At 34.3% G+C, this 22,702-nt stretch overlaps 3 protein-coding genes and 1 non-coding gene across 6 annotated transcripts in view; 2 read left to right on the top strand and 2 right to left on the bottom strand.

Annotated features, from left to right (window-relative positions):
- The window catches only part of La (La autoantigen-like), a 164,930-nt gene extending 147,827 nt beyond the window's left edge, over positions 1 to 17,103 (top strand). For 2 of the 3 annotated variants that reach the window (XM_076907359.1, XM_076907358.1), the window contains exons 2-8: positions 12,221 to 12,413; positions 15,012 to 15,365; positions 15,461 to 15,603; positions 15,739 to 15,823; positions 15,909 to 16,160; positions 16,246 to 16,378; positions 16,875 to 17,103. In XM_076907359.1, the coding sequence (XP_076763474.1) occupies positions 12,246 to 12,413; positions 15,012 to 15,365; positions 15,461 to 15,603; positions 15,739 to 15,823; positions 15,909 to 16,160; positions 16,246 to 16,378; positions 16,875 to 16,960 (1,221 nt within the window). In that variant the 5' untranslated portion in view covers positions 12,221 to 12,245 and the 3' untranslated portion in view covers positions 16,961 to 17,103. Of the gene's footprint in view, positions 1 to 12,220; positions 12,414 to 15,011; positions 15,366 to 15,460; positions 15,604 to 15,738; positions 15,828 to 15,908; positions 16,161 to 16,245; positions 16,379 to 16,874 lie in introns of all 3 variants that reach the window. The other variant, XM_076907360.1, reaches the window with a different exon arrangement.
- Tctp (translationally controlled tumor protein) lies at positions 3,765 to 6,971 on the bottom strand. Its single transcript, XM_076907078.1, has 5 exons — positions 6,816 to 6,971; positions 5,991 to 6,061; positions 5,722 to 5,909; positions 5,220 to 5,489; positions 3,765 to 4,259 (listed from the first exon to the last, which is right to left on the bottom strand). The coding sequence occupies exons 1-4, from the start codon at positions 6,841 to 6,843 to the stop codon at positions 5,258 to 5,260; spliced, it is 519 nt and encodes a 172-aa protein (XP_076763193.1). The 5' UTR covers positions 6,844 to 6,971; the 3' UTR covers positions 3,765 to 4,259; positions 5,220 to 5,257.
- LOC143430906 (small nucleolar RNA U6-53/MBII-28) lies at positions 16,689 to 16,771 on the top strand. Its single transcript, XR_013102667.1, has one exon. It is a non-coding gene; the product is annotated as a small nucleolar RNA U6-53/MBII-28 (small nucleolar RNA).
- A 4,695-nt stretch (positions 17,104 to 21,798) lies between the features above and the next one.
- The window catches only part of Nlg-5 (neuroligin 5), a 68,544-nt gene continuing 67,640 nt past the window's right edge, over positions 21,799 to 22,702 (bottom strand). The window contains exon 9 of the mRNA XM_076907205.1: positions 21,799 to 22,594. Within this exon, the coding sequence (XP_076763320.1) occupies positions 21,951 to 22,594 (644 nt within the window). The 3' untranslated portion in view covers positions 21,799 to 21,950. The remainder of the gene's footprint in view (positions 22,595 to 22,702) is intronic.

Here is a 22,702-nt window from a genome sequence, read left to right as displayed (position 1 = left end):
TTCATACTGAAAATATGAATATCTCGACCAAAATTACCTCTGAATGAAACGCGTTTTGCGGTCACCTCATCTAATTCCTCAATACGTGTAATAATAGTAGTAATAAATAAATAAATAAATAAATAATAAAAGGAAATAAGCAGTGAAAGACCATTTAGGATTGGCGGGCGTGAATGAAGCTACCTGTGAATGAAGTTTCATATAAATATATAAATGTTAAAATGATGATATCTATACATATATACATAATAATATATGAATATATATATATATATAAATATATATATAAACAGAACTCTTTCACAAATAATAATTGACAACCTCAGTAGCGGTCAGTAGAGTGACAAAGATATAATGGCAGAACTTTCTAAATGTCCTAAAATCAGATGTATTAATTTTTAAGGTAAGAAGTTTGAAATTTCGAATTCTGGATTTAATCGCGATCGAAGTCCACCAAGTTTAACAGCATGCTTGTACGACGAAGCTGTTCGAACGACGAGAATTGTGTATGTACACGATTGTAATCAATATAAACTTAAATGCTTTTGCCATACTTCTTTGAATCTATCATAGAGATGGTACGATGCTCAAATTGTATTGTAGTGATGTTTTACTTAGTAACCAGACTATCGACTGTTAGTCCTAGAACAAGAAGAATGCGGTGCGTCGTATATTTTCTGTACGATCCACACAATTGTTGCAGTAAACGCAACGAGGTTTCATTTTACATTTCATTTGCCAGCACGCACGGTGTTCCGTAAAAGCTATCGATAGAAAATTTAAGGGATAATTCTGCGCGTTGAAATGAGAGGAAAATCGAAGACAATAAAATTGTGTTTGAAGTTTCGTTACGAACACTCGACGCACAATTTTGTTTTTCATTTTTGCCTGGTTTCGACCTATCGAATCGTTAATTAAATTTTCTTCCAACGTTTGTCAGCACTGTATCTCTTTTGTCCTCGTTTCGCATTTAGAAGATTCTTGGTAATTGTTTAGACACGTCCTATATTTTATACTTTTATATTCTTCTTGTACTAAAGTAACGAGCGATGCTACTGTCCGATTAGAATTTTAACACGACGTTTAACCGTCGCTTTATGGTAGTACTCAAGAAGGTTCCACGCACCCATTCTGCATAGATCAGTACAAATAAGTTTAACATTAATAGTAATAACGAGTAAAATAATTGTTTACCCTTACTGTGCGCGTAAGGTGCATCCGACTTAAATAGTAGCAGGTATCCTACTAAATACTGTACCTTTGACGAAAACTAAAAAGGAAAAGAAGAAATCCTCTGTATGTATGAATTGCATAAATTGCATAAATTTTTATTATATCAATGATGAACGCTACGCATTGATAACAAATTAACTTACACGACTGCCATTACGATTAACTTGTTTTCTGGGGCATTAGCCAGGCCCAACATTCGAATTTCATCTCTTTTTCCTGCTTTGAGTCGAGGCGACGAACAAGAGGAGTAATTCCCACAAAATTGTTGTACCGTTTTGTTCAGCAGATTTTTTATAATTTCATTGTAAATCGATCGCTGCGCAAGACTTGTTCTAGTTTTTAAGAGCATCAGCGGAACGAAGGTTCGTTATTAATGTTCGTGAAAATTACAGTGATCATTGTAAGCTTTTGGGACGTGGCTCTCTAACACGATGTTTCATTTCAGAGATAACCGCTATATTAACAGCTTAAAGGTATTAACGATTATACGATTTTCATTTGCGCATCGTCGACACGGAATTCTTTCACGAAAATCGATGGACTGCGGATGTTCGTGCATTTTTGTGGAGAACTTGAATGTACAAAAGCACAGAATGCGCATAGAACGTAATGAAAGCGTAAAAACTATTCGATGCGATAAAAAAAAGTAAGAAAGCTCTAAAAATCGTTTACATAAACATCCGAAGTCCAGTTTAATTGAAGCGTGTTAAACTATTTCACATCGTTTTGGATACATCGTTCAAAATTGATACTAATTCGTCTTACTGCTTAATGACTAATAACACTATGGTTGTGCTCGATAATTAAAGCAATGTCTATATGTGCATATTTAACATGAATACGAACGTGTACGTACATGAATATACAGTGTTGGAAATATTTATTGCGTCTTTCGAATATCGAACACGTTGTCGCAGATTTTCAACTACAAATAAATTGATTGTAAACGATTTAATCTCGTTGCTACGAAGATTTTAAGGAAACAAAAACTTGTCGCTGTTCAAATGATCAATTGCAAGTAATAGGAAATAGCAGCAGTAACAAAAGGACGTGCACAGTTATTATAATTATTAATAACAGAAGACACTGCTGAGGAATATTCTTGATACTTTATCGTTCTTATGTCTTCTTTTTGCTGTTCAATCGTCTCATGGTATATATACTAGTCAATAAATATTTCCACTACTGTATTTTGTATGCACGTATCCTTTTGGAGTTCAATTTTACCTGTCTTTAAGCTGTAACTATCGTCTTGCGACATACTGAAACGGATATACCGAAATTCGCATTTATCTATCGAAGTTTCGTCCCATAATGAGCGTACGTGCACGCACATATGTACACATGCATGTATCCAGATCATTTTGTACATACGTACGTGCACGCGGATACGAATTAATCAACTACATTATTAAAATACGCTTTTGTATGTGTAAAACTTGACACTTTTCCAGATAATGGCACGTAAAGAAACGTACTGGAATATGCCAACAGTTCTGCAAATTGGGATCGATAAACTGTTTTATAAACGAATAAGAGTAATATATTCAGAGAAGGAATATATACAAGTGGTGATGACAATGACGATGGGTATGTAAATTATATAAACATAGAGAGCAGAAGAGTGTAAGATAGAATGGGAGAATGTATTGAATGAGAGAGGGAGAGATTGTTAAGCAGAAGGAACGCGAACAAGTCATATTACGGATCTACTTGTGAAACAGTATGGCTAAATAACAGTCCTTGAGTAGAAGATGTATAATGTACGGTTCTTGCGCCAAGAGATAAAATTGTCTATTCTGACTTGTCTAAATATAATATTTTTATGAAGCGAAATGATAATTGTCGACTAATTATAGACCTCTTATTCTTAACGAATTCAAATGATCATTCATTACTTCATTGTCCTAAACGTTTGATATTAATTGTAAACAGTAGAGATAATTTATGTAACACACGAGATATGTAATTTGTACAGTTGAAATGGGTGTTTTTAGGACACAGTGACAACCGATTGATGTGAGATTTAAAAGGAGGACTGAAGAGGTGACGTGGAAACCAAGGTCGACATTTTATCTTCAGGTATTTAGCAGGTTCCAAGATTTTATTTGAATAGGTTTATATCTTTTACTAAAAAAAATGTTCGGTGCTATACATAGAACGCTGTCTATACAGACACTACTGACTAACAGTTTTCGTTGGTAGTGATAACGAGTACAATCGTTTATAGTGTACTTCACATAAAATAGATTATATTTGATCAGTTATTAAAACAGATTATGTGCTCCCATATCGTTATATCATAAGTGCACGACACAACAACAACAATTTCTGACTCTACTTTAGTCAATGGTACACAAGTTTCAGTACAATTTCATCTGTTTTCGCACCATGGTACGAAAGGTGCTTACTCGAAAAAAAAGAGAGAATCGCTGTAACGTGTACGTTTCCGGTTTATACATATATACATACACATATATGAAGTATGACACGTGTCACAATTTAATAACTTGAAATTAAAACACGGTTCGTAAGCAGTACTTATGAAAACACCTTTTTATTTGTGATGGACATTATACAGAGTATGTTTCAGATGTAATTGATATTATCCACGGACATTTTTTTGCTGTTAACAATAATTAGAGATATATTTTTGATATATTTTCGTCGCTGCAAATTTCTTTCCCCATCTTCCATTTCTCGAATCATAAATTAAGTGCTCCGATACATATATAAAAAAAAAAGAGAGAAAAAACGAGTAGAAAATAATATTACAAACGCCACAGCGAAATCAGATACAGACAATTGAAGGGATCATTAATATTGGTCACATTAATATCTTCCCTTCAGTCACGCTACATATGTACAATTATTATTAGTTTCTCTGAGACTGTCATTGATTGTTGTTACTTTCAAACGAATAAGTTAGCTGCGTATATAAAATGAGATTGGAAGTAAAATCGTGTTTTCCTTTAACTAAATTTCACAAGCTTTTCAGCGTGTGTACAGTCTTGATTTGAGTTTATCTGGAAAAATGTAAAAGCAGTTAATTTTATTTTTGTCGTTCGTTTGACGCGTTTAACGGTACGAGATTGTTTATATTGTAATTGTAAATGTCTGGCTAAAATAGACGCTACGTGTGAATGCGCATCATAGCGGGAATCTGTTCACCATATCTTTCTCTTACATGTTTGTGCAATGCCAAATGCAAGTAAATTAAGCGTAAGGCATGAATTAACATGTGTACTCTGCAGAAATGAGAAATTGGCTGGTAGAAGAAATGCTGGGGTAGCAAACACTAAAGTACGCGTATTTTCTTAATATTTGGGATTTGTTGCAACAATGGCACAATACCAAATCTGTTGATTCTTGTGTAGAAAGAAAATTTAAGAATTCATAAGACTTAATTACGATATTGTATAGTACTTCCGTTGCATTTTAATATTTCATATTAATGTTAATGATTCTACGAAATCAGAATGATTCTAATTAAGTTATAAGTATAGTTCCAACATGTAAACCAATATCGTGCATGTAGCGATGCAACAATGGCACAATACCAAATTTGTTGATTCTTGCGTAGAAAGAAGATGTAAGAATTTATAAGATTGAATTACGATATTATATAGCACTTCCGTCGCATTTTAATATTCTATATTAACGTTAATGATTCTACGAAGAATGATTTTAATTAAGTTATAAGTATAGTTCAACATGTAAACCAATATCGTGCATGTAGCGATCCGTTTGTCAGATATATATTTAACGTTTGTATAAGCACGTGTTGCATTGCTTAATGACTAATGCAGGCGAATGACACTAATACCGTTTCATTGGCTAACTTCTTATCTCTGCATAGTATATATATATATATAAAATTCTGTGCTCGAATATTATTAACACAGTTAAGATGTACAATACATTGAACAGTTACGATAAACAAAAAAAAAAAAAAAGCGAGAAACAAGTAGAAATGTAAAACTCACAATATTTTTCCCACAATTTGTTGAATACCTAAAATTATTTAGAACTTTTGTTCCTCAAGACCGTGCTTAAAGAGCATGAGTACAGGCACAGATTCACCATCGATCTCACGGTATTCCATTAATGCGACGATACCGTCGATATCCATAGATTCGCCGGTGAAAAATTGCAGGTCTTTGAAACGACCTAAGATGTCTTTCATTACTTTGTTTGTCTTCGATTTGAAAATCTCCACCTGATCAGGAGAATTTTCTTCCAACTTTGCTACCAACCTAGTGAAAAAGATCACTAATTAGTAAAATTACCTAACACAGTAAAATTCTAATTACTAAACTACTGCTCGATTTACAAAAATTGTCAACTTGTATTTAATATTGATACATATAAACGAAAAGCAAAATAAACAATATTTTTATTGGAGCAGCACGTCTCATGATTGGTTTAAATAATTAAAATTTCACTGTATAATAATAATCTATACATCTATGGGTATCGAGTAGTTACTTTTTCATGTAATCTTTCAGATACAAGGTGTAGGATTTTTTGTCTGTAAATGCAAACGTTTCTTGAAGTCGATGGTTCATAACTATATCAACGCCAGATTCTACTGTTTCATCCGTTCCTTCGTCAGCTTCCTCGGAAGATGGATTGAATCCAGCAATGTCTATATCACCTGATTTACGAGTGATCACCTGATTGTAAAACGGAAAACGATAAAATAAGCAAACATTTGTACTTTCGATACTCGATTACAAGACAAAACATGCCCATACCTTGCCATATACTTCATACAGGACATCGTCAACCAACTTTATTTTGTAGGTGTCTGAGAACATCTCATCACCTACAATATATACAAATCAAGTTAGAATAGCTTTCATGTTACGTTATTATTATTTTAATGGAATACAATTTAATACAGTGTCATTTTTATATTATATAAAAAACACTATATGAAATTTAGTCTGAAAAAATATCTGCAAAACATGCAAAAATTAAAAAAAAAAAAGGCAAGTTATTTTAATTGCAGCGCGAAAATTGGCTGAAAATAGATTTCGTTCCATCATTAAAATATTTTTGGCTATACTATACTCTTCATTCTTTGGTAGTATATGTCAAAAAATACTGTGCCAAGTTCACGTATTCCATTAAAATTTCAATTGGGAATGTAAAATCGCAGATCTTAAATAAGTCGATATTTTTACAAAATATATCGACCAATAAAAACTAGAATATTTTCAATTAATATTACTTCTTTTAACTAGTATAAATTCTATCATTTTCACGTTAAAACGAGTCATTTCGAACATATGGAGAGGTTATAAATTTGAATACCAAATATCCAATTAATATAATATGTTTACAGTAATCAATCGTCGTGAAAGTATTTCTTTTCGTATATTTAATTGTTACGTTGCCAGAGTAATACGAAAACGTAGCATTCGATATTCATTATTATCAGAATTTTGGTCCTCGTGAGGGAAACGTCACTGAGTACCTGTCTCTAGCCAAGCGTAATACTTTATTTCTTAGTATAACAAGAAATCGAATAAATATTCATTAAGCCAGTTTTTTGAGGCTGTTCTGAACTTACGTACCGGTGAAAATATCTTTGTAGATCTTCATGGTGGAAGATGGAGAAAGATTTAATTACAGCTAAACTAAATAAGACTCAGTCAGCCCGAAAGAGCAAACCGGAAGGGAGCGCAGTACTCGAAGGTGCAGCCAACTTCGCTGCATTCTTCTACCTTTTTTGCATACTTACCAACACATTCGACTTTGTAAATGAAAAAAAGTTCATTGTACGTTTGTATAATTAAAAGTAAGCTTCACAATGCGTTCTTTCGATCTTTCGATACTAATTCTGCGATATTGGTTCTAATAACGATAAATATTCATGATGCGTTGTTCTTCTATATGTGTAATTGGTAATATAATGGAGAAGAGGTAATTAATAATTTATTGTTCTTCATAAATTGTAGTATATTTAGGATTTGGATATTATATTTCAAATTTAGTGATAGTATACTGTAAATATTGTTGCTAATGATTTGATATGGATGTAGCAGCTTGGTTTGGATTCTAGGGTAAAATTGTTGTGGCACAGGTGAGATACAGAATTGACTTAGTCACCTTATGTGAATTGGTATTTTGCAAACTGAAATACCGATTGTGCAGAGAAACAAAGATTCTACCATCGACAAGATAATTATAGACTACTTACTTAATACTTTATTGAATTTCTGAAATTCGAAGTCTCTAGGGTTTTTATATCATTTCAGTGTCAAGAGGAAGTTTTCGTTTTTTTTAGCGCGATTATTCGCTATTAGTAGTTTTGTATTTGTGATTATTAAAGTTGTAATTAATACAGATAATTTTCCATATCATTTCAGTGTCAGAAGAAAGCTTTCGCTCTTTTTTATGCCATCGTGTCACACACATAAGCGTGATTACTCATCATTGGCAGTTTTGTGTCTGTAAACATTAAAGTTGTGATTAATACAGATAATTTTCCATATCATTTCAGTGTCAGAAGGAAGCTTTCGCTTTTTTTATGCCATCGTGCCATACAAATAAGAGTGATTATTCGCCATTGGCAGTTTTGTATTTGTAATCATTAGAATTGTGATTAATACAAATAATTTTCCATATTATTTCAGTGTCAAGAGAAACTTTTGCTCTTTTTTATGCCATCTGCCATTCACATAAGCGTGATTATTTATCATTAGTAGTTTTGTATTTGTAATCATTATAGTTGTGATTAATACAGATAATTTTCGATATCATTTCAGTGTTAGAAGGAAGCTTTCGCTTTTTTTTATGCCATCTGCCATTCACATAAGCGTGATTACTCATCATTAGCAGTTTTGTACCTATGATCATTAGAGTTGTGATTAATAAAGATAATTTAACGTTAAGTATTATTAAATACGTAGAGAATAGAAGTTAGCTAGTTAACTGAAACAAGTGCGTAATCCTAAGATAAAAATTTCTGAGCACAACCGATAACGCACGACTATTCTGAATAGAAACTCTGTAAGTACATTATCCATAACGCCATCCTTCCAAAGAGTGCTCAAACTGGATTTATTATTATCGACAGTAAAATAAATTGCTGATGGACTATCGGCATGATTTTCTTTAAACAAAGTTGAAATTAAGAGTATAAAATTCAATAAATGCAAATAAAATTTAGAAATAAACATAGAGAACATAATTATGTTTAGTTATGTTCCATTAATGGATAAGGAATGGTATCTACTAATGTATTTTGTTCGATCTATTTAATTAATATATGTCTATACAAACTATATAATAACTTGTGATCTTCACAGATAACACAGCAAATCACGTAACACTTCTAAAAGCACCAGCGTATCACGGTGACGCCCCCAATGGGGTATTACCAGGATATTACACGTATTGAAATATACCAGAACAGCACATGATGCTGTTTCAGTGCTGATACCACCTATCAATGCTGTTCATTCATGAATTTTCTCAGTAGTGGTATACGATGACATTTTTCCATTCATATTATACCACGAATATTACAAATGACAAAATTAAACAGTTTATTCATTTTGATTTTAAAATGGATTAACATGAAACAAAGATATAGGATTATACTTGTTTTTATTATTTTTTATAATTTAACTCTATATAGCGACTCGTGGTTGCAAGTGAGAATATAAAGTAACATATGTAAATGTAAATAATAAATACTACATAGTGTACAATTTGAATAGTAAGAGAGGTATTAAACAATAGCTATTGTATATCATTATATTATATATTATTTTTATGACGACTTAAAAAAAATATATATATATGGTTTTCAGTAATTATAATTGTTGGCTAACAACAACCAAAATGTCTCTCGATACTCAATATTTTAAACGTTTCCTGAGATTTTACAGTTTTGTCATTTATTGTATATTTCCCGGTTTAGAGGTGAAAGAGAGAAAGATATATGTGAAAGCTATAAGAAAGAGGGAGACAGATGATATAGACCCTACTGAAAGACCCCTGGCGCCATCTCTGTAAAAAGTGCTCAAACTGGTCGCACGCAATTATCGACAGTGAAGTAAACTACTGAAGAACTACCAGCGTCATCTCTTGGAGAAGTGCTGAAATTGGTCAGATATTAGTTTCACTACTTTCTGTAGAGATGGCGCTAGTAGTTCTTCAGTTGTGGCGGTTCGTCGAGTGTGGGAGAGCTTGTATAACAAGGAAACCACGTGTATTTCGCGAGAACTACTTTTATTTGTTTTTACGTTACGTCTACACACCCCTGAGGCTCCAAACGGAATAGGCCGCTGCTTTTTATATTTTTTCTTACATCGTACTTAGACTAAGTTCTACCAACTATCTTATTCTAGAGTTACTAGCTAAGGACTAGATTTTTTCTTATTCTAATACTATACTATCTTAAAAACTATCCTTAAGTTATTCTACTCTAGTTTACTTATTCTAACTTAGTCTAGATGTCACCCTATGTGACTTCCGTCTGCTGGTTGCCACACAGTTGTTCACTTCGCTGTCGATAATTGTGTGCGACCAGTTTGAGCACTTCTCACAGAGATGGCGCCAGAGGTTCTACAGTAGGGTCACCATTATCCGTCTCACTCTTTCTTATAGATTTCATATATATCTTTCTCTCTCTTACCTCTAGAGCGGGAAATATCAAGTAAATTACAATAAAACTATTAAAATATACATCCCAACAACAGAACTTTGTCACAGTAAGAGCACTGTGATGTCACTTGCGCCGCGTGACATTGTATATTGATATTGTGCGATTTTAATGGGAAAAGAGCTTTCGAACTTCTATTGTATATCATTTTAAAGACGATTTAAAAATATATATATATGGCTTTCTATAACTATAATTGTTGATTAACAACAACTAAAATATCTCCCAATACTAAATATATTAAACATCAGCTGAGATCTGACGATTTTAATTAATACGAAAACACAGTTTCCCCGTTAACAAAGGTCATCCTACAGCATTGATTAAAAATATTCATGAATTAACATATAACAAGCGTGATACCAGAACGTGCTGTTACCTTGTGCCATCACAACCATCGACGAGTACGGTCATAGATGGCTATGAAAGTGATGTTACATGGCACAAATAACATCACAGTGCTCTTACTGTGATAAAGTTGTGTTGTCAGAGTTCTTACATCGCCAATAATCTACAGAAGCGGTGCATACCAAGATGCAATATTAAATAATAAAAAAAAAAAAAAGGATAGAATGGATCTTGTTATATATTATATTATGTTATGTAATTATATATTATATTATGTTATATTATATATATTATATTATACTGTTAGAAACTTATATTAATATAATATATATAATATATATAATAAATATACCTACAATGATTAAATAGACAAGAAAATGTAGCTTTTTCACTGTCGATAATTGAGATTACGGGGCACAAAGTTTCATAAGACGAATGGTCTACATCCTTCACCTCATTGGTGCCCAAAGCAATGCGATAGAAATCTCTACTGAATCTCGAGTCTATTATATACAACATCCGTGGTATATTTCCGTTTTGGATACTATGTAATTCTGGTTTAATTTATATTATACATATTTAAGCAATCACTTATTCCCTCATACTTAATTTTAGCATTTAATTTGAATTTTAGAGAACAATGCGTCTTACCTCGTCCAAATTCATTTTATCACTACATAATATTAATTTCTCATATTTCCACCATCTATCAAATTACTTAATTATCAAAAACAAAAACAGATTTCGTTTATTATTTAGATTTCGCATTATCGCCAAGCATTAAAATTTCTTTATTTGCGATTAATTCTCGTTCGACCAGTCAGCCATTTTCAAATCTTGTACAACTGAATTGTACGCTCATTTTGGGAGATTTACTTCCGGTTTAATTTATATTATACATATTTAAGCAATCACTTGTTCCATTCTACTCAAATTTAGCAAATAATTCGTATTTTAGAGAATGCGACTTATCTCATTCAAATTGATTTTATCATCTGTAATATTAATTTCTCATATTTCCACCATTTATCAAATTACTTAATTATCAAAAACAGATGTCGTTTATTATTTAAATTTCGCATTATTATCGAGTATTAAAATTTCTTTATTTATGATTAATTCTCGTTCGACCAGTCAGCCATTTTCAAATCTTGCACGACCGAATTGTACGCTCATTTTGGGAGATTTACTTCCGGTTTAATTTATATTATACTTAATTTACTTAAATATACTTAATTTTAGCATTTAATTCGTATTTTAGAGAACAATGCGACTTATTTCATTCAAATTCATTTTATCATTACATAATATTAATTTCTCATATTTCCACCATCTATCAAATTACTTAATTATCAAAAACAGATGTCGTTTATTATTTAAATTTCGCATTATTATCGAGCATTAAAATTTCTTTATTTACGATTAATTCTCGTTCGACCAGTCAGCCATTTTCAAATCTTGTACAACTGAATTGTGCGCTCATTTTGGGAGATTTACTTCCGGTTTAATTTATATTGTACATATTTAAGCAATCACTTGTTCCCTCATACTTAATTTTAGCATTTAATTCGTATTTTAAGGAAACAATGCGTCTCACCTTGTCTAAATTCATTTTATTACCCGTAATATTAATTTCTCATATTTCCTAAATATATATCCATAAATTTTAATTTATCAAATTACTTAATTGTCAAAAACAGATTTCGTTTATTGTTTAGATTTCGTATTATCGCCAAGCATTAAAATTTCTTTATTTGCGATTAATTCTCGTTCGACCAGTCAGCCATTTTCAAATCTTGCACAACCGAATTGTACGCTCATTTTGGGAGATTTACTTCCGGTTTACAGAGAAAGCGAGGCACGTGTGTGTCATGTTGTTTTGAGCGGAATTCAGACGAATTGTGGCTTCGCGTTGAGTTCCAAGGAACATTTAACGATCTCGATTATTTCTTCAGAAAGCTGTGCCGCGTGACAAACTGCGAGAATGGAAAACGGCCAAGACGAGGCGAAAGTAGACGCTGTTAAGGACGACGCTACCGATGGCGAGGTTAAGAACCAGAAGCCGGTTTCCAAGCCTGAGGAAAATACCGCCAAACAAACGTCCGACGAACCATCCAGCGAGCTCTTGGAAAGAATTAAAAATCAAATTGAGGTATCGTTTTTCGAGGCGGTCAGAAATCGGTTCTAATTCGAAATGGCCATTTTTTATGGCTGCTTGTGCAGCGTATAACTACGCGCATATATATATATATATACCGTTTCTTGTATAACTGCGATTAACCTTTTCACAGTGCAGCTAAATATGCGTATGATACGAGAGAGAAAATGAGGGAGCAAGATGTGAAAAATATTTTAATTTGATGAACTTTTTTTTTATTGCAAGTTTTATATTTTTAATGTAATATACATTATTGATTTTGAGTAGAAAGTTTTTAATATATACATGTTTGTTTTTTTCTATATTTGTAGTATGACTTAATATGTTTTTGTGAGTTGGATGTTCTTCGGTCATTGCAAATAAATATCTTTTACACGCAATGAATAATTTGCTACTATCGTAGCAATTGGTAAGACCAAATATATCATAGACGTCGTATACGATAGACTCAATATTTAACCCTTTGCGCCCGAGGCTCTTTTCAGTTAACTTAACATGTTCACGACGGGGCGAAAATCTACGTTTTTTTGAGCGCACATTTCTTGCATCAAGCACTTACTTTTTTTAACGACTAATTTTCTGAAAACGCGTGACCCATGAGTGGGTCACACCGTCCCACGGAACAGTCAAGTGTGACCCACCGTTGGGTCTCGCCGCCTCACGGAACAGTCAAGTGTGACCCACCGGTGGGTCACCCCGGCGTGAACGTGTTAAAATAATTTTGTCTATGTAGAGATGTAATTTTGTTCACTATTGCTGAAAAGTTGAACTCATTTTCACTAGAAGTAATTTCTTTGTCGTGTTCCATGCTTATTGGGCTCAGTAGCTGTGAGAGAAATATTTTGACTGCCAAGAAAGTTGAACTCGAACTAACGTCGAAGGCAGAGTTCGATTCGCAGTTGCGAGTGTTTTTGAAATAAAAAATCTTAAAATACACTGTGTCACTCGACACCTCATAAGATGATCCACAAAAGGCTAGGAGTAGACTCGTGAAACGATATTCGTTATGCCAAACCTAAATAAATACCATTGTGGCTCGATTTACTGTATCGACTTGAGTGGTGCCCGAGAGACACCGCTCGAGTTGTTGCATCACACGCAGTGGTGCATGAGAGGCACCGCTCAAGCGCAAAGGGTTAATACAGAGTCCTATTGTATGGCTTAGGGCACCGACGAGTAAAATAAATGATGGTATTGCATTTGTTGACGAAGTGTAAGATAGACCGTTCATCTTACAAAACTTTGTGTCCCATAATCTCAATTATCAACAATAAAAAAGCTACATTTTCTTGTCTATTTAATCATCAAAGGTATACGTTATGTTTGGAGCTGTAACGAGATCTATTCTTTCATTTCTTTTTATTATTTTTTAATATTACATCTCAATTGTTTATGTAAATTACTGATGATGCAAGAAGCTTTCTAATAGATTTTGCTACTAAGTGATTGCTTGTTGTTATCAGCCTTCTGGTCTACCACAACTGATAACTGTTTCCTTGTCAATATATGTTGGCTATGGTGCTGCATATACTTGGTGACATAACATAGAACTCTTATAGTTTTATCGTAATTGATTGCTCATGCTGTACTATTTTTATGTTGATAACTGCACTATGGTTTCTTTTTTTTTTTTATTAAAATGTAAAATGTGTTAACACTTTATTGACTGGGAATTTTACACAGAAACTATGTCATGTCACCAGCTATTATTTTGTAATTGAATATAGAAGTAAAACGTTCTAAATAAACTCCAATAAATTTTATTTATACTGAATGAAATAAAATTAAACTTACACAAAATTGTGATAAAAACTTAAATACCAAGAGAAGTAATTTTTTTGTTATAAAGTGGACATGATTAAACACGACACGCCAAGTTTTTGCAATATTCTATATCGCCCTGGGTGTCATAAATTGAAATAGATAATGCAAGTACAATAACGAGTTAACTCATCACTGGTTTGCAATGTTTGGGTATGAAAAGACGAGTTAACTCGTCGCTGGTCAGCAAAGTGTTAAAGGGTTCTTATTTCCTGGTCTGACTTTTTATTATTTGAGGCTTTAAAAAACTCAGAAATAATTCCAAGGCGCTTATCGGAATTCTTCATTTTTTGTATATGTGATACTTTAGTTAAATATTTAAATGTTCTTGCAATGAATATGAAAACTTTTATAAAGGAATTGAACATTAAAAGCATTGCATAGAATTCAGCAAATTATTTGTGAAAAGCACAAACTGCGATTGATATTTCTAGATGACCCCAATTTTTGCAATATACAAGATGATGCAAAGATAACGGCTACTAAATAAGATAATGCATATTTCCTAAAAGTACATTTTTAATTAAGAATTAAATATTTTATTATTGGTGAAATTATTTATATATTTAAATACAGATTGCTCTAATAGTTAAATACTGTTAAAATAAGCAAACTTTGATATTTTATAACCGAGCGAAAGTTTAATTTGATTGAGAGGCAATATTAATTAAGGCATTATAATAATGAGGCATAACGAGGCAGTATTAATTAATTTCTAATCATGTAAATTGTGATATTTCATTCGACTGAGAGAAACTATCGTGTTTTCAGTTCTACTTTGGAGATGTAAACATGCAAAGAGACAAATTCCTGGTAGAGCAAACGAAATTGGACGACGGATGGGTCCCAATGACTGTACTGTTAACATTTAAAATGTTGGCTTCTATGAGCCAAGACGTAGATCTCATATTAAAAGCTTTAGAATCGAGTGAGCTAATGGAAGTATCCGAAGGCAAGAAAAAAATTCGTCGTTCCCCAAAACACCCTCTACCAGTATACGATGAGGAGTATAGAAAGGCACAGGAAGCTAAAACAGCTTACGTGAAGGGATTCCCTTTGCAGGGTACCAATATCGAGAAACTGAAAACATTCTTCGCTGCTTTTGAACCGTTCGAAAACATAATCGTAAGTATTTTTCTGGATCTGTCCTTTACACGTAAGCCTGGAGAATATTGGCGAAGGAAGTGTTTAGATTTTCAGACTATTTTCTTGTTTAACAGATGAGGAAGTATCAAGATAAGGATAAAAAGTTGCAATTCAAAGGGTCTGTCTTTGTACAATTTAAAACTTTAGATGATGCGAAAGCTTTTATGGCTAGGGAGTCTGTAAAGTATGGAGATACTGAATTAATTAAAAAATGGTCGTAAGTTGATCAAATTAGTATAACGACTTAGTATAATAAAACATTCCAACTTTATTCTTAACTGAAAAAATTTATATAACAGCTTATAAGGTATCTTTGAATGATATATTTCAATTTAATATTAAAAAATTTCAGGGCTGATTATAGCTTAGAAAAAGCAAAGGAAAAGGAAGATAGGAGGCAGAAGAGATCAGAAATGAAAGCAAAGAAGAATGAATCTGTTAGTATTTAAAAGAAAAAGTATTACTGTTTACATTTGCCGCGGTAATTGCGTTGGAAACCAAAGTTTTTCAATTCTTTTCAAGATGAAAGAGAAACAAGACGAGGAGAGCGGTGAAGCGGACGAGGACGAGGAAAAGAAATTACCTAAAGGTTGTGTGATCCATTTCTCTGACGTACCTGAAAAATGTACAAGGGAAGATATCAAGGAACACTTAGGTAAACTAGATGCTAGTATCGCATTTGTCGATTTTAAAATTGGCGATAAAGAAGGTTGGGTCCGTTTGCAAGGAGAAAATTCTGCGAAGGGTGTAATTGACAAAATGGAAAAAAGCAAAGTGAGCATCATTTTATGACTTTTCACAGCTCTCTAATTTTTTCTTCTTCATTCTGCTAATATTTATTCTTGTTTCGCGTCTAAAGGTATTAATTCGCAATAAAGAAGTAACATGTCGCGTTCTCGAGGGTGAAGAAGAGGAAAAATATCTATCAAAGGCTAAAGAAGATATGGCAAACAGTAGGCAAAAGTACAACAAAGGAAAGAAAGGCAAGAAAGGTTAGTGTGATAGGGTAATTGTAAGCATTTTCTAAACTATTGACTGCTGGATTGAATCGACAATTTGAAGAAGGAAGTATAGATTAAAAATCAAACAGATATTTAGTGACTAATCATGTTTCACTAATTAAAAAGAGAAAAAATTCAATCTCCAATAAATAATTTCCAATAAAATTAAAAACAATTAAGTTTTAACAGTTCTTTATAATTTCGAGAAGAAAAAGCTTTTTAGATTTCTTTCTTTACTACTGATTCAATTCATGGTACCGTTTGTCCTTTGAAGTGTAGTCACTGTTGGACATTTGTCGAATTATAATGATGTCTTGCCATGCTAATACCGAGAGATCAGTTTCTGGATCTCGATGAGTTAAACTCTAATGCATACTGAATAATTCCAAATGAAAAATATATAACGCGCGTAACGTAACACGTAACATACGATGTGTAAAAAAAACGTGATCGAGTGTATAGGAAATTTTGCAAAATTATTTTGTAGGCCGTAATGCGCATCGAGCTCAAAGGAAGAGGCGTAACAGCGACACCAGTGATCCAGGTCTTGTTAAAAAGCCGGCCCTTGACTAATTCAGAATTGTTACTTGACCAGAAGAAAACCAAAACTGTTCTATACTTACTCCACTACACATGTATATTAATCATATTTTTATTATACGAACACCTATCTGTAAAATACGAAAGGATAGACGTTACACTGCTACGTATTCAAAGTAGGCACCTACTTTAACCCTTAACGGACCAGTGCCGTCATAAAAACGGCAGTGGCACTTTTACTTACTGGGTCCAATGCCACGTATACGACAAAAATCATTTATTTTTATTATTTTTATCATCATATCTATGATTAACGCGTTAAGCATCATCAGAGGTCAGTTCTGCGAATTTGTTTCTGCTTGTTACCCACGTTACGGTATTCTTCACCGTTTTTGTACAGCTGTATTTTTGTGCTCGTCTTATGCATCCAGTTCTGTTTTGTTTTTGTAAGAAAACGCGCGCGTTTCCAAAGCTATTCGACACAGTTGAGTTTATTATTTTAGTTTGTCAAGAAAACTGTAAAATATGGTCGCAAATTGAGGGAGATAATTGCATAATAATAAAGCATCCTATTATCTTGAATAATCAATAAATTCTGGCTAAAAGATTAAAAATCTTAATAATTTTAATAAGACTAAAAATATATCCTTTTCTATATTAAAAATGTTTAGTATACAGTTTCTTTTCGTACGAAAATCAGGTTGGACCTGGCAGTAAGTAAACTTGGATGGAATACTTCCGGACCGTTAAGGGTTAAAAGAACATTTTTTTTGTTACGCTTCGGCAGTGTGTATTTTATTTAACAAAGAGATAAAAGTACAACACTGTTTATATTTGTAAACTGTACATTATTTCATTGCCCTGCATGTAGTTAAACCTTCTGCGGCCTCGTTTCAAAAATTATATGTTCTTTAAAGTGACAAATATTTGCTGTGCTTTTTTTTTTTTAGTTAAAATGTCCAACTTATCAATTTTTCAATTTCTAGAATATGAAATACGTAGAACGCCATGTGTTTTGCAGTTTTTATATAATGTTCAGAAGTTTGTTATTCTTTATAAGAAAATTTACAGAAACAATATAGTCTGTTAATTGTTTTACAGATAGTTATACTAGTTTTATCGTTTTCTAAGGTGTTTAAAAACGTCACTTAGGGCAATTGAGAAAAGGAAGGCCGCATTATATGTACAAGTACTTGTAGATAATTATATAATGATAATAAATATACAAATAATTAGGGAATTACTAGAGACAGGGTAGCGGATATAAATTGATGAATTTGTTTTGCTTGTAAAATACGCGTCTGATTGTACAAAGATCTAAAAAAAAAATCTATTTCAGAGAATTATTTAGTGATCATCCGGGAATCGAGGTCGCAAAGGGTTAACGCACGAAGGGTCACGTGAAAAATGACGACAGTCCATCTTTTTATACGTTTCGTGTTAATCGTATCTTGTGTATCTCTTAGCATCTACTCTCATTAACGAAAAGCCAAAGACTGATGAGCGAATGGTAGCTTTTCGAATTTGAGTTTGAGGAATGTTGCACGAGAACGAGGCAGTCGACGTTCGTGTCTGGGATGAAACGTGAGACTTCGTTTCCTGTGGGGGAAAAGGGTAAAGATTCGGTTTTCTCTTCTCTTTTTTTTTTTTTCCATCGTTTTTATATTTGATCGTAGCGTAGTGATGTTGTACAAACCGGAGGTGGGTATGTATTTAGAAATCAGCGTTTTATTGTTTTACAGTGAAATTTACAAAGGTGATCCGACTAAATCCGCTACTTAAATTTCACTGTTATACGTGCTCGTTTAATCCCGTTCACACGATCAACGGACAGTTACAATGTGCTGGCGATCAGAACCATTTCGACTCGAGTGTTCTCTCCATTTCGCATATCTCCCTCTCGTTCGTCTAAACAGTGTATTGAAAATTACCAAGAAATCGATAGTACAGTTACGCGACACCGTGCATAGTACGATTTCTATCTAAAGTACAATGTTATGTCCTTAATCATACCGATACGCTTTCATTACTTCATGTGCCTCGAAAAAATGCGTACAATCGATTAAATAAAGTCGACTATATTTAAACAGGTCCTCCCTTTATCTCGTATTTCCTTTTTTTTTTTTTTTTTTTTTTTTTTACATGGCGATCTCGAAATGTCTCGCTGAAGCTCGCGACGTCTTCAATTCTCCAGGAGAAGAGCAAGTCTGCCTCTTTGGCTGACCAATTGCGGTTCTATTGCACGTAAATGTGCCTCGATATAATCAGTCTGGATTATAAAAATGTTCAGGAGGCGCATCTCTTTTCAAGGAATTTACAATATCTATAAAATAAAAGAATTTATGTTTGAAAATATAATATATAAATATATATATATATATAATATATATATTGGTAACATTTAATTTTATTAGCTAATGGAAGAATAGTGATCGCATTAGTGGTTTTTTCATTGCAAATAAAATACTGTCGAGCAAATTAAGTTCACTTTGAAGCGCAGTTCATGTTAACACCCATCGATAGACGTTTATTTGATCTAATGAACGAAAGAAATCGATAGTTTAATTGCTATAATTTTGTGCATCGAGCTTCATGTGTTTTTTTTTACAAGAGCATTCGATTTTCTTGACGAATTCTCAACGAATTATCGCGTAATTACATCCGATTTAGTTTGAAAGATCCTGCGAAGACGGACGATACTCGCATAGTATCGATGCGAGCGTAATCTCGCCTCAGGTTACTTGGTCGAAGAGGAGATTTAGTTTACGGTTACTATTTAGTTTAAAGGAGATCGTGTTCCACTTTACGTTTACGTTTTGAGCACATTTTACGACCAGCAATTGCTGTGCGAGTTTCGAAACGTTCAAACCTGCGCGCACAGCGTTCGCATAAGTTTCTAACGTGAACGCGAGAGCTGGTCGTTCACGATATCCGGTGCGTGGATCGAAATTTCTTCTGTTTTCCCTTCATTTAGTTTTTAATTGGCGAAGTGACGAGGAGGCAGTAAAGAATCACCAGTTTCTGAACTCCCTCTATTTTGTCTCGAACCACGTCACTCGATGAATCAATCGATAAGAAACGTTTAGTCTACAAAAAGAGAAACGTCGATAAAGGAGACTGGAATAAAATCATCTGTTGTGTCTTATCACGTTCACAGGACACTACGTAGTTAGAACCACTGTCTAATCCTTTCCAAGCTATGTACACGCATAAAAAGAAATTAAATTGTAACATTAACAACGAAGTGAAATCACGTGAGATTCAGACAGTTATTTATTTACCTGATTATTTTTTGAGACAATGAAATACTTGTTTGCCATTGTAGAAACCCAAATCGAACACTGTAAAATCTGTGATCAGTTTGCAAACGTCTTTTTTTTGCATTTTCATTATTAGATTTTTATTTTTTATTACTAGAACGTATCTGCAAAATAGCTCGTAAAGGATTGAAACATGGAAGTCTCTCTCGCGACCACCTTCTCGTACAATTTTCTACGTAGCACGTTACATAGACGTTACCCTAATTGATTATCTGTGCGGATCGGTGCACGACTTTCGATAGTTTTTAAATAGAAAAGGCGCGAGACATTTTGAAAGGTTGCCACGCGCGAGCGGTTATTTATCGTCGATTATACCGGAAATTAGCCCCTAATCGCGTGACCACTACTTACTTCATCCTTGGATACCGGTTACGAGGATATTTTTCGAAAGAACACTGATTGTAAGACAGTTATAGCGTCCACTCACGAACTTTTTTTACATCGATCTTGTTTCTCTCTTCAAATATACTTGTTTTTAGATGCTAAAAATTTTCGACATATATACACCTCTTCTCGATGGTCGCTTAATTCCAAGTTTAATGTAATTCAAAGTTACAGGTGGCCTTTGGAAATTATCTTGTACCTGTAAACGTTCGAGAGGAGCGTAAATAAGAGTGGAAACTTGTTAACCGTACGACAATGTATTCAAAAGAAGGACAAAACCGACGTTAGATATTTGGAAAGAGTACCCTTCGATCTTGGTAAGCGTTTCGTGGAAAAGAAGCCACCAGATTCGATCATCGACTCATGAAGAATTAGCGCTGGAACACATGACTTTGATAGTATCCTGTAAAAGAAACGCGCTGGAAATCCTCGCGATGTCCTGCGTGCGCGATCAAGGAACGCCCTACAAACTGTTTAAACCTCGCCTCGAAGCGCCTGTCCCCTTTACTGACATATGGCAGTTATCGCTGTTTACACAGAATAATTAGAGAATACTTAACGGACAATCGTACGTCGCCTGAAAAGTCATTGTCCAAGGACTGCTGAAAGGTGCACCAAAAGTCCTGCATGCTTTACTGATGCTTCAACCCACAGTTTAACTAACAGACGACTCTGATAGCTTATCTGGGTCACGTGTCACTGTCAAACATCATTTACGTCCACGTTATTTCCTTGGAACAGATATGACCAATTGCAGTTTGCAAGCTTTCACCCTTTTCCTGTTGGTCCATCATTGGAACGATCTGTATCAAGCAAAAGTCCCATTGTCGTGTCTCATGGCAGTTGAATGTAAGCATAGGCATTTGATAACGCATTTAAATGTCTTCAAACACCTTATTCGACACTGCTCGTACGAGGAGCAGCTGTCTGTCGCAGAACACAGCCTGTTGGGCAGGCTAAACCCCTTAAACGCTTGTTCACTATGTTACTCCCCGCGGAATAGAGCAATCTTTAGTCTTAAGAGACAGAAATAATTCAAGGAAGTGTACACGAGTACTCAGATCGATATACTTAATTGCAACGTACGATATTATCGTATTCGACTATACCAGTTCGATGCACGTTTTCGTGCCACCATTACATGTCGCATCGCGCGACATTACAGCCTGTCCAACTGCTCTCGAGCAGAAATCATCTCTGTCGCTGAACGACAACGTATCAACGACGCTTCCTCAGAACTTGGACTCGCCAGTCGCCTCGAAATCCACGAAAGTGACCTTCTTCGCCCTCGAGTTGCCCTCTTGGGGCAACCCCTAATGCTATACTGATATCTCTTGTATTTGCACGCGTTTCTTGATAGTATTGGTGCCACTGGCAGTGCTCAACGAGCTGGTCGTCCTCGTTGGTGGCTTTGGGGGCACAGGATCCTTGTGTATAGCGTTGCTGGCCCCGTGGCCAGGTTTCTGTTCGCCTTTACCCTGGTCGTCCAACTCTCCAGATTGGCTCTGCGAAATTTGCTGTTGTTCTTGTATGGATGGACTTCTCGCGAGGGTCGTGTACGACGGTGGCGGCTCTTGGGTTGACCTGGGACTCTCTGGTGCCTTGATAGACGACCTGGTAGTCATTGGCAGGGATTCTTGTCCGTTTGGCGTGCAGTCCATCGCTGTTCTCTTCTTGTCACGGTCCCTTTGGTAGTAAATTCCAGCGAATATTAGCATATTCAGGACTAATAGGATACAGCCGACACCCACAGTGATCGCCAAGGCTGTGGTGGAGCTGTAGTAATGACGAGAGGCCAGTCTTTGTAAAAGTTCAGCGTCGTCCTCTGAGTCGTCAAGGATTGGGGTGATGTCTTCTGTGATGATGTCGTCTGTGGATGTGCTGCACGCTGTTGTAGACGAGGCGCTTGTTTTTGTTGTTCCTACGAGAGGCAGAGGTGTGTACCATTCGTCGCGTACTGGTCCTGAAAGAACAGATCATTGTTAGACGCAAACCAGACGAGTATTAAAGAAATTTAGTAATCAGATGAACACTTAAGAAATTTAGTGTACGCACAATTTTCTAAATATGT

The sequence above is a fragment of the Xylocopa sonorina genome, chromosome 15, assembly GCF_050948175.1.
Source record: "Xylocopa sonorina isolate GNS202 chromosome 15, iyXylSono1_principal, whole genome shotgun sequence".
Lineage (NCBI taxonomy): Eukaryota > Metazoa > Arthropoda > Insecta > Hymenoptera > Apidae > Xylocopa > Xylocopa sonorina.
Note: the sequence above shows the minus strand (reverse complement) of the source record. Positions and strands in the feature narration are given on the sequence as shown.